Consider the following 12,885-nt stretch of genomic DNA (forward strand, 5'->3'; position numbering starts at 1 on the left):
CACAGTCCCCGGTTTTGAGTGGTGAAGGAAGGTTTGCGTGGGAGGTAGGATTGCATGGGCTGGATGCCGTCCCGTTATAAATCAACCACGCTTTTTAACCACTTTTAAGATTACCATTTTGCTTTGCAATAAGGACAGGATTACTTATAAAACCACAAGGTCCCTTTTCTGTAATAGGAGAATACAGGGATTCCTGTATTCCTGCTCCCACCCTGGGTCCCTGGAACGTGTGCCTCAGACATTTATAGTGCCATAGCATAAGCTTTTCTTCTAATATAGCCTCATGATAAAAATTTGGCCAAAGCCTTTCCCTGTGGCAAACCCTAACTAAAACAGCTGTACTTAGAGTGGGGTAGGATGCCTTTCGTCTCGCAGCATAAAGACTGCAGGAGCTTCTCTGCTGAGCGTGATGTGTGACCCACCCGCCATGCATTGCAGCCTTCCCCAGCACCATGGCCTGCTAAACCGAACCTTTGATCTCGCCAACCCCTTGCATGCCCTCCTTTCAAATAATTAGCCAGTAGCTCTATTTCTACCTTGTAGCTTTTTTCCACTGTAGCATATTCCCTCTAGGTGATGAACTATGTGGAGCATGAAATGATGGTCACAGGTTAGACTTTCAGGAACGTTAGTTTGGGAGCATTTTTCATTCTGGTTTCTCTCCAAGCGCCTGGGAATGCACCTGAAAAGAGGAGTCAGCTGTCGAAACGTTATTGCAAATTTATTCATGTTTGGAGTAATTAATTCAAAGGCACATTTCCAGCATTTTATTTATGAGCTGTATATTAAGGGCTTCAGAGGTTTTAGCGGAGGAACACCAACGATAAAACAACATAGCCCAAGCTTATGGTCAATGAGATGACTGCGTGATTGTCTCATAGAAAGCTCTTTTAAATGGAAGGGTTTGGGTTGGGGTTTTCTCTTGCTGGGGGCAGAGGGAGTAACCTGCTCTGTATTTGCAGAATACAAAGTACTGGGCTTCACTGCCCATGGAAGGGTTAAAAAAGCATTTGCAGGGTCCTTCACTTTGGACAAGAGGACAACACGATTTAGTATGAGTGTGGTGAACCAGTACGTCTGTGTAAGCTGGCCCAGCTGTCTCTAAAGCTTCACTTCTACAAACATTTTCAGGGAGCCTTGTATTAGCTTCGTCTGTGAGGAGCCCTGCAGAACTGCGGCTGCTGTGCCAGCCTGGTTAAAGGACTCTGCTCATATTTCCTCAACATTACGATTTTAGTAGCTTCTTGGCATGTCCTTTCGAGCTTATGTTTGCTGCAATATTTACAGCAGAGTAACTTTAATGAGTACAAGAGTAGTTGTATTTCATTAAAATAATCCACAAAGCTATTTGACTGGTGCCAGTCATTTCAGAGGGTGGTGTAAGCTGGAAATTTAACAACCTCCAGGAATTACCACACATTTTTGCTGCATGCACCCATGTTCAGAAACAATTATTTATGGGTCAGGACATGCACAGTTGCCCTTTACAGCAGCCATTAGGATTTCAGAATGGCATTTTGCTGATTCGTTTGTGGCAGAGGGAACAACTTTTGTAGCCAAGTGGTGAAACCGGGCCTGATCTGGAGAGCAAACAGAGCTTTCTGGACTCACCATTGAGTCGGCTGCAACTTTACACCTGAGGATACATGCCAAGCTTGAAATTTTGTATTGTGGATTTTGTACATTTTCCTGAAAAATATGTCCTTACTACAGGTCTGTAAGTAGCTTTTTCGAAGGAGAAATAATGCTATAAGACTCATTTCTTGGCAAATTGAAGCATTTTCCTACTACGGTCCTTTGCCTTTACAAAGGCAGCGGAGAGGAAGTTGCCTCTGACTCAAAGATGGCTCGGAGCTGCCGAAGCGCGGCCATGGAGCCTCGCTGGGGTACCTCGCTGTGCTTCTGGAAGCAAACACGGTGCCATCAACCTGGGGTCAGAGGCCTTTCCCAGTTCACCCAGTTGCAAATGAGCTCTTGCTTGCTCAGGCTGCTTCAAAGGCACCTGGAGGTAGCAGTTGCTCCGGAGCTCCCTTCTGCGCTCTCGGCGAGAGGAAAGAGCGTGCCACGACCGCGCTGCTCCCCAGGCTTGGACAGGCATTTGACCTTTTGCTGAAGATGTATGAACTTCTTTAGGAAGTAGCTACAAATAGTCACTGCGCATTCCCTGTAGGTAATTAAGCAATAATACTAATGCGGTCCCGGAGCAATTGCCAAGCTGTCGTGTAGTCATTGGTCCTGTAGAGAATAAAATGAGGAAAGTAGGGAAATAGGCTGACGAATGAAGATACCAGGTTTTGGCACTGGCGCTAGCAAGACTAGAAGCAGCCTCTGCTGTCTGTAGCATTCAGTCATGGCAATGGAGTTTAATCAGATTTCTTTGCACCCGTTGCAGAGCTGTGGTGCTGGAAAAAAATACATTTAGCAGAATTAAGGAGCCATGGGGGGGAAAAAAATGTTTCCTATCAGTGATTAAAGCCACAAGAAAATTCTTTTTTGCTCTCAGGTAGGAATTGTGCTATTGCTGTATCCACGTAATAGTCAAGTGCGAAAAAGTTATTTGATCTGTAATCAGCAGTGACAAATAATTAAAAAGCTATATAGGAAAAATTATTTAGTTGAATTGGGTGGGTTTTTTTCCCCAGAGGCTGGTGTGGGGGTTCTGGATGCTTTCTTACAGATAAAGTTTTTTTCCCATTGTGTAAGGGAAGAAACTAAAATGACCAGGTCTTAAGCAAACATACAATTCTTGAATGAATATTTCTGATCGCTTTGTTGCCTTGAGGGCAATAGGTGTAGACGCTGTTGTGCATTCCTTTTAATGCCGAATTCAAATAACATGTCCCTCCTTTTTCAAAATCTACTCACCCTGATTATAAACCTGTCTTTTGTTGGAGGGAACAATGTGTGTCGGGAGGGAGATATACTGACAAGTTTCCCTTGTGTTTATTTTTGCTTCAAAGTACATCCCAGGCAAAAAGGACAGCATTTATGTAAAGTGTATAGGTTTCTAGTCCAGGCTGAAATGTGTGTTTAGGTTGTGTTATATTAATCCTGTTTAAGAAAAAAGAAGAATCGTCCACCATCAGATGAATATTGATTAAATGTCACAAGGATTATGAAAGAAACATACTGTACACTTCCCAAACACTGAAATCAAATTTAAAAGTGTGGCAGATTTATATTTTATTTCCTAAGTGTCTTCCACAGCCTTCACAACCTGATCTGTTTGAAGCTCACATAATATTCTCCTTGATAAATTTCCACTGTGTATTCCTACTTCAGGTGCTCTCCTGAATTTCTTTGCAACTTTGCACAAGAATGCCAAGAAGAGCTTCAAAGGAATTCAGTGATGACATTGCTATTGTTGAGCTGCAGAAAAAGTGTTGAAGGACCCCAAAACTAGTCAAGGAGGAAGTATCTAGAGGTCAGCATAAGTTGTAGCAACCTTTCTTCATATGTCTTTTCTCAGTTTGGATGCAAGTCCTTCTGTTCTTTTTTTGTTATTCACTTATGTATCAAACATGAATGAATCTTTATGGCTTCTATTCAGTGCACTGGCCTAACCTAGCCAGACTATTATTGTTGGGCCCTGAAATGGAGCTCTTCTTGATTTCAGATTTGATGGGATTCAAGGGGAGCAACAGCAATTACTATGTTCATCCATTTAAAAACATAAATTAAGGATGAATAAGGCTCATAAAGCTAGAATTAAAAGAAGCAGGCACAAATCATTTCTACCGATATTGTATTGGATTTACTTTCTGGACATCTGTTTGCACAGACACCTTTCTGAGACTGTCACATATTACCCTGATGAGACCTACAGGGAGAGAACCTCGTCAGACAGCTGTTTTCATGAACAAATTGCTGAATGTGTCCTGATCAATAATATTGGGAGTAGAGGTAGTTTATGGAGATCTCCAGCAACGCTATACATTGCCTCTTGACTTTAGCTAGAAAAAAATCATTGCAAGTCCTTCTCCTTCTCCCCTCGTTTGCACAGTACTACATTAAGGCAGAGTGCTAAAGGGAAGACAGACTTAAGCCAACTTAATCACCAAGTTCTTCACAGGCCTCTCAAGACACCAATTTCTTTATAAATCAGTGGTATACAACACTAAAGGTGTACTGTGGGTCTGGAATTATTACTAAAAGAATATACAGAGTAGGAAAGAAATGTGTTGTCTAGAAAGAAAAGAAAAAGGAAAGCGGGGAACAACTAACCAGGTGCATCTGCACCTGAGTGGAAACCTGATTTCTCTCCTTTGCATTCTGTTCACCCCCAAGTGCTGTTCAGCTGATTGCCACCTCCCCTTGACAGCAGGAGCATCAATCATTAGTCTAAAAATACCTGCCATCGCATTGCATTTGAGCTGTTCTCTCCCTTCCAGCTGACAGCAGGAGAAGCCTAGAGCAAGTTCTGTGCAGAGGGAGCTGTGTGCGATCAGAATCTTGCCACAATGGCTGGGTTGCAGTTCTGGCCAGAGGCAGCAGGGATGGCCCTTGCCTTTGCACCAGGGAAGGTGCTAGGACAGTGTCGTGCAGCTCAGGTACTTTTGCAACACACGGGGAAAGCAAGAGGCAGCGTGGAAAGCTGAACTGTTGATGCCCGCTTTCCTCTAGTTGGGTTTGTTGCTGGTTAAGAAGATGCACGTTCCAGCCGAGATTTGCTCCCTTCTTTGGGGCATTTGTAACTCTTCTCTCCCTTACGGAGTTGCTGGCATCCAGCCAGTGTTGAGCTCACGCCAGAGTCTTTGCCTTGGTGGGGTGTTAGTACCCGATCTTTTCTCACAAAGCTCATGGGATTGATCAACGAGCTCCACATTTGGATGAAGAGGGCTAACGCTTCTCCTCTTCGACAGGAGACAGGCAGTCCAACATGCACATACAGAACATGGTGCTTCTGCTTTGTTTCAATGCAAAACTGAGATAACAAACCACCTTGTTTTATGCTATATTTTGGATTCATGGCGTAAAGCAAGATGATTGACAAAAGCCCAGCCCACCGTTGCTTCCATATTGGAAACAGTGAGGGCAGATCACCGTGCCAGGCATGTGCTCTGCAGCAAGAAGGGATGATGTCTTCCTGTGCAAGAGCTGGAGCTGTTCAGAAGGTGCAACACACCAGTGGCACTGGAGGGCCCTATGGCCGGTGCAGAATGGGAAGAGGGAGGTGAGAGGAGGTCCAGAAACTGGACGTTGCTCCAGCAACTCGCTTGCAGTGGTCCAAACTGCAACCAGGCTTGTCTCTGGGATGTGGCAGTAGGTTTCTAAGAAAGGACTAGTGCCAGAGAAAATGCAGACTCTTATTTGGCAGACCTGTTCTCGTGCAGTCTTTCTTCCAAATCTCAAATGAAAGAAGAGAAGGAAAAAAAAAAATCCCCAAACGCTGAAATTGAACCATGAATGTTCCCTTGTCATAGGACTCTTGATTTTTGTCCTTGCATGAAGTGAACACATATAGGGGTCTTTCACGTTCGTGCCCTCACACCTTATGCACTAGAAGGGAAAAAAACCCACCACTCTTTGAGTGAATCTTTATGGTGATTCAAAACGCTTTAGGTAGGTCCTGTCATACGCTTTATAAGTTCCTGACTGATTGTGTGGAATTAAGTTATTGGGCAGAGAACCAGCTAATGGAAACACATTGATGAAATCATTTTTGAGGGATATTAGATGGAACTTAAAATAAAGCCAAAATGGCTTTATGGATTTTTCAGTCAAACTGTTTATGAACATTTATCGGTGGTAAATTACACGGTGTCAGAAGAGGGAATCAGTAAGTATGGCTTTTAACAGAAGTTGCTCTGATACAATGCTGTGAGAAAGACCAATGTATTGCTTAGGGTTGCACAGTATAGAATGCTTAAATACAAATTAAATTATTGTTTTCTCCTAACTGTCTTTGGCTGTTTACAGGTAAGTTACTCTTAGCAGCAGCAGAGAGTCTCATAAGACAAAAAAAAATACTTTCAGTACTTTGCAATGAAATAGAAATTTTGTGTTATGCATTTTTCATGGTAAATAGCAAATGTTTTAATAACAGATAATTCAGGAAGCAGAAACTGTGTTATACAATAATATATTTAATTTATTTGCTTTATACTCAGTAAAGGGAGAAGATTGATATAGTAGCTTTGATTGAGGAGGGAGATTGTAGCAGATAATTCTTGACCTCCTGGAGCTGTGCATTAATACCATTTGCAAAAACCCATCATTCATCGGGTGGAGGATAGTGAAAATAAGACTAGGAGAGTGCACAACTGGAATGCACTTTCTGGTCCTGCAAATATTGTCCCTTGCTTTTGAGACACCAAGTCTTATAGTCATGAATTTGTCAAATATGTTAGATTATCTGTCCCATCTAACTGAAAAGCTGCTCCCATTTTTGCTCCTCTTTTGGTTAGTAAACACTTACTTTTCTTCACAAATATATTTGGGACCAGTTTATTGCCACTTGCTCTCATGCCAACATTGACCTAGAGCCCGTACTTCTTTTTTAAAGTTTTTTATTTTAATGTTTATTTAAATGTTATTTATCCTCCTACTATATTTATAAACAGCATTCGTATCCTTCCTTAGCCATCATGCTGCTAAGCTAAAAAGCGAAGTCCTTTTAGTCTTCTTTTGTAGGATAGACTTTTTCTGTTGGTGCAGTCATGACCGTATTTCCTCTCTGTACACTTTCCTCACTGGGGATGAGCTGGGGCTACATAAGAGTTCAAGGATTCACTGAAGATTCTTAAAATAATGTGAGTTTTTTCATGTTCCTGTTAGACTTGCCTCTTGCCTTTCAGTTAAATGTCACGTTTGCCTTCCCTTTGGCCCTGTCCCACTGCCATGAATCATGAGTAGCACTATGCCTTTATCCAGAGATGTTCCCATCCAACATGGGAAGTAATTTTTATTACTTTCTAAGCACATGACCTTGGACTTCATATTTTTAAATTTCACCCTCTCTCTCTTCTTCCACTCCCTGAGGTCAAACACTGGTTTCTCCATGACCCAGTTCTCCTCTGCAGAGCCAGAATAGCCTGATTCAGTGTCAACAGCACATTTCCCTCAAACTTTCTTTCTTTTTTTGCCAAAGCCTTTAGTAAAACCACTAAATGAGGTCACTTCCTCCAGCTTAACGCCTTCTCTTTCAACGCCATCCAACACTGATGCTATCGTAGCCTGGCTAGGGACTTCCATAGTGGCCAAGAGCCAGACTTTGACACAAATGTCCAGCGTAGTTGAATCTGCCCAAGCCAGTTGTTTCCATCAGGAGGCACTGTGGGAGGTGCAGATCCCCCGGGCAGAGACCGAGACTCTTCATAGTAGAAGAGAGAGGACTGGTGGGACTGGGTACCTTTGAGGTCTATAAAATTTCCAGTAGCACAAAAAGAAGAGGATGGTTATTTACAGTTTTTCACAGTCCAGGGCAGAACAAGCATCCAGTGAAATCATCAGGCAGCAGGTTGAAACCAAAGGAAGAACTTCTCCAGAGTATTTTCATTAATCTGTGAGCCCCCTGTTACAGAAATGGGGACACTTAAAATGATAATTAGGTGAGGTGAGGAAAGCTTATTAGTGTCTCTCCAGTGGCTGGATGGCACAGCCAGCTCAAGGAGTCCCTCAGCTGCTGACAGCCGGAGTCAAGCGAGGCATGTCTCAGTCCTGGTCCCTAGACATCCCCTCGTGGCTGATGTCCTACTCAGTGACAGGGACAAGTGACCCTTTGGGAGATCTTGTGCTCTTAAAACAGAATAATAAGAAACGATATTGTCAAGGCAGGCAGCCTTATCAAGGCAGGTAGCGTTCACTTCTAATTCCTATCAAAGGAGAGAAACAGAAGGATTTGGAAATCTCATTCCGGTTCCAGTGTGTAAGGGACTCTTCCATGGATCTGGGAGTAAAGATGACAGGAAAAGAGGGTTTAAGAACTGTGTGTAGGGGAAGGAAAGCAATGAGATGGAGAAAGGAAAAGCAGGCTTTTTTATTTTCAGCCTTCCTGAAATGACTGCATTGAAGTCTTCACTGGCTTTGCTTCCAAAGTTTCTTCCTGCATTTAAATTAAATAATGAAAGTCTGGAAAACCCCAAGTCATTAGAGATATGCTAAAATTTCTCTTTATTCTGCAGGCATTTCTGGTTATGTGCAGATCGTTATTTTGGGCTTTGCGTAACTTAACTAGCTGACTTAAAGTGTGTAAAAATTAATTAAAATTGCCAGCATAAAGTCATCATTTAAGCAATACGGGTGGAAAAGGTACAACAATTGCTATTGCACCTGTCCAGCTGCACTTCCTCATCTTCCTCCCCTCAAAAATCATTGTTTTATTATGCAAATGTGGGCAGGTTGCATCTTTTGCTAAGTTTCATTGCAAAGCTAATAGCCAAGGCAATTGTGTAGATAAGCAGAGACTTAAATCATTTGGAAACTGTTGAAAGGCGACAGATCTGATAATAATAACCTTCATGGCTGGCAAGTTACAGCTGCTTTTGACAACTTGTAACGATGAAGGCTTATAGTAAAGTTAAGAGCTAAATATCTGTATTGTGCCATAGGATCAATTTCAATTCCAAGTATAACGCTTCAAACTTCAGACTGCTTTTATCATCTTTAAGATTACTTTGTTTTTCTCTAGGTTAAAAAGGAGTTGGGTTTTTTTAAATAAATGTTAGAGTGCTTATTTTCATTCTGATTTTTTTTCTTTAACACAGTGGGAGAGCTTAGTTAATTTGTTTCAATGCAAAGAAAGTGTAGTCTTATTGAAGCCACAGGTGTTTCTCACACCAGAAGTTACAGAAAGATGTTGTATTAACATGTTTTGCATCATTACAGAACATTTTTTATTCTAGTGATGACTTCCGGAGTGCACATAGGTAACAGCTATAATAGCACGTGTTAAGAGAGATCTCAAACAGTAGGTGTAAAAGGTCTCATCAGGATGTGTAGGTTGCACCAATAGCTTTATCAAAGAAAAAATTAAGGAAATAAAAAAATGCCACTGGCGCTGTTTGCATGCTGACATTCAAACTGCTGTGACAACTACAGATAATGAATGACACAATGCATCTGAACACAAGACCACAGGTCTAAATTTAAGAATACAGGTCATATTTGCTCACTGGGTAGGCAGCTAGATATTAGAGAACATGAACATTAATTTCGAGTGCACTGCTGTGTGTAAGGCAGTTTGTACCATTCTTAGCTGTCTTTTAGTTGGAAGTTTCAATGGGAGCGAGAACGTGACGTTCTGCAGCATAGAGCATCAGTGACAGCACCTGGGGGTACCCTGTGTCCCGACAGGGTATTTTAAAAGTGGAATGGGTTCAGAAAAGAGCAATGAGAAGTCCAGAAAATCTGCTTCACAGTGAATGATTCCAAAAGCCGTAGCTTTTGAGAGAATCAGAGAAGGTTGTGGTGGTTGGGACACCATCAGCAAGTGTCCACAGAAGGTGGAGAGTCTGCTCATGCAGGGCCAATTGTCTGGCACATGAGGACACGAGAAGATTCAGTGGCTGAAAGCTTAAGTGAGGCCCATTCAGATGCATATTTTTAAATGAGAACAATTAGTGGAAAGGCTTCCCAGAGGATGGCATGGGCTGCCTTAGGCTTAAAACAATGGGGAGAGCGCATCTTTTCTAGAGAGACACAGCGTGGCTCAAGTCTCTAAATATGGACCCAGTCCAGGGATGTCTGGATGAAATGGCCCAACCTGGGCTATGCAGGTGGCCATGGAAGAGGATTGCAGTGGCCTGAAACTTAGGAAGGCTGTTTATATTACCTAGCAGTTTGCAGCTTGTGATCTGAAAACAGTCAGCAAATGGGGATAGTGCTGCCTTCCCCACCCTCTCTAAGAGAAGGGGGAAATGAGCAGAAGTTAAATGACTTCTGGGTCACACATCGAACTGGTGGCCAGGCTGGCACTAGAGCGGAGTCTGCTGCCTGTCTGAGCTGCGTTTCTTCAGGTGGACACCTCCCTCCTTTTCCCCAGGCAGGAGCACAGCCTGATCTGAGACACGTTTACAGCAATCGAGCCAAATTTTGGTTTTCTCCTTTGAGTATGTCTCGGAGTCCAGCAAAAGAAAAATGTCGTGACATGCATCCAGGTTCGTTAATGAGGGACATAGCTGGATTAGGTGCCAGCTTACCAAGGGGGTATCTGTTCCGAGCTCCCTGCGTCAGTTGGGGCAGCAAACACTTCCCGCAGTCGGGGTGCAAGCAGGTGCTTTTACAGCCAGAAGTGCAGTTTACAGGCAAATCCCAGTTGTAATCAAGGCGACCAATTTCAGACGATCAAGGTCTGGCTTTTCCTGGGGACGGAAGGGATGTGTGCAAGAGAGAAATGGGGCCAGGTTGCGGGTTAAATTGCACCTAGGTATGATTTGACAATCACTCCCCTGATAACAGCTTATAATGTTTACAATTTGTCTTCTGTTTTGTTTTGTGATTTCAGGAGCAGAAGGCACAGTGTTCCCTAAATCTATAGAAACTCCCAATGTCAGGGCAGACCCCTTCAAGGAACTAAGGTAAACTTTGGAATATGGTTTAACGGTTAACTCAGTGGCGCCTTGTGGGAGTTGTGCATACTTCTGGGCATCATTTCTGCTTTTGCATAAGAGTTTGGGGGTTTGCTTTGGAAGGCATCACCAAGAGGATGCCATGGAAAAGGGACCTGCCATGTTTACATGTAATATGACCGAGCAAAAGGCAATCACGGGTTGCGAGAGCACCATTTCTCGTCTGTAACATCTCTGTATACCCTGGGCTCAGCGTTTGAAAAAAAATAGAGAAATCTTTTCCTGGTTGTGCAGAGAGGTACCGGAGTCCGTGCTGCATCACAGGGAGCAGCAGCAGGCAAAAGGATAATGCTCTCCAGCGTTATCTGTCTTGCAGAAATGCAAACCCTCCCTCACCTACAGAGGGTCTAGCTGTGCATGCGTGTAACTGCTGACGCTCGCAGAGATGCCGCTCGCTGACAGCAATGTATCAGGAGGGAATAAACAGCACAGCTCCTGAGAACCAGCTTTGCCCTCAAGCTAATGCTGGGCATTATATCTGTTAAAAAAAAAAAGTGTGGCACTACAGGTTAGTTTGCGTGACTAGTATCTGAAAAGAGACTAATCATGTGGCCTAATAAATTATGGACTGTATGTCCTGATATCTTCTGACCAAGAGGGCTGTAGACCTTTGCTATCAATGCTCTAATTATTGTTCCTTAGAAAAAGAGAGAGAGAGAAAAGCTGGAAAAAATCTCCAGAAGGACATCTTGTCCTTAGGTCTTGGGTTGCAAACTCTCCTCTCCTGGAAACTGCTGGGGATGAAGCAATCTTCAGACAGCTGAAGTTGCGCACGAGCGCTGCAGATTTACTGCAGAAGCACCGAGATGGGAGAGGACCTCTCATGAACTCTCTCTGCCTTGGTACTGGGGCTAGTTATGGCCCAGCTAGATCACCGTGGAAGATGAAGAATATCCTGGCTGCCTTCCCTTGGGTCTATCTCAATCTTTCAGTTTCTCTCTGGAAACACTCTAATTGTTCCCGTGTTGCACTCTGGGGATCCTATGTCAGACAGCAAGTGCAGTGGTGGTGTGATTCAGTTTGTTACAAAAGTTTGTTCTCGTTCTCCGTGCAGTGACTTAACCCTGCCTTGTGGTTTTCCCAATCTTGGTATACTTCCTTTAAAAAAAAGAGGAAATGGGGTCTCTGTTCAGCCTGACATGCAGCTGCCGGCGCAGCTCCGGGGTCTGCTGTGGTGGAAGGAGCCCCAGGAGCGCAGGGTGCGGTGGTGCGGAGCGCACGTACCCTCCATTTCTCCGGGCAGAGCAAGCGAATGAAGCAGTCGGGGGAAGCAAGATCGTCGTTAAAATATCCAGTAGCATTTGGGTAGCTTACAAAACCAGGTCCCATTTTCAGTAGTGCAAAAAAGATGCAAGATTTAGGTCCAAGTTTGTGGTTACTTAGGACTTTTCTAAACATGGGAGGGGAATTTAATGCAAATAAGTGTAGGGATGTCGTATTAGAGAGGACAAATGTGGATTAAAATGTCTTTAATCTGATTGAGTATGCCTCTGTTCCAAAGGGAATTATGCTAACTGAAATTTAAATTAATTAATGGCAGTATTCATGCAAGTGATTGATTCGGTATATTTGATCTGCTTTAAATTCATGTTGTTATTTCACTTGTTTTATGTAGAGCGCTGTGAGATAACTGACTTCCTTTGAAATTGGTGGACTGAGTGAGAAAAAATCCTCAAAAAAATCTGGGTTGTTTTTTTCTTTTTCTTCTTTTATTTTTTTAAAGGGGAAAATCACTTTGAAAAAAAGGTTTCACAGGGCCCTAAAACATTTTGTGTGCTTCTGAAAATTTTATCTTGGCAAAAATAACTGCTTTTCCACCACCCTGAGAAGAAAAGAGCCAATGGTAGCACTGTGTAGAGAAAGCAAGTTTTCCCAAGAGAAAGTTCTCTATTCCTCCCTGAACCGAGAACCATCCATCTCTCTCTCCCTGCCTGTTGGAGCACTGGCTGCTTCTTAGGTAAAATGGTGCCTTTTGGGTGCAGTACAGAGTTAATAGAGAGAATAATCTTACTCTGGGGGGACATTTTTTGGTACCTTCCTGTTTTGATAGCACTGTGTGCATAAGGTGTCCTTTTGGCCTATTTAAAAAGGTGCTGCAGAGGAATGTGCCTGAATGAGACGGCAGCCTATGGGTCCCGAGCTGTCCTACACTGCTAGGAAAGCAGCATTATAAACATGTGCTCAGTAACTGGCTTGACTCTGAAAGACCTTTTCCTATAATAAATAGTGCAAACTTTCTTTCCTCCTTAGGCTGAAGTTCTCGGGGTGGGAAAGAGCACATTCAGCTATTGCAGGCTGTCGCCAGGTGCCACCAGCC

At 43.2% G+C, this 12,885-nt stretch overlaps 1 protein-coding gene across 1 annotated transcript in view; it reads left to right on the top strand.

Moving 5' to 3' along the window:
• The window catches only part of SGCD (sarcoglycan, delta (35kDa dystrophin-associated glycoprotein)), a gene marked incomplete at its 5' end in the record, with an annotated part of 72,124 nt that overhangs the window by 29,624 nt on the left and 29,615 nt on the right, over positions 1 to 12,885 (top strand). Inside the window, one exon of the mRNA XM_010293894.1 lies at positions 10,445 to 10,517. Coding sequence (XP_010292196.1) covers positions 10,445 to 10,517 — 73 coding nt within the window. The remainder of the gene's footprint in view (positions 1 to 10,444; positions 10,518 to 12,885) is intronic.

This window comes from Phaethon lepturus, unplaced genomic scaffold (assembly GCF_000687285.1).
Source record: "Phaethon lepturus isolate BGI_N335 unplaced genomic scaffold, ASM68728v1 scaffold7169, whole genome shotgun sequence".
NCBI classification, from domain to species: domain Eukaryota; kingdom Metazoa; phylum Chordata; class Aves; order Phaethontiformes; family Phaethontidae; genus Phaethon; species Phaethon lepturus.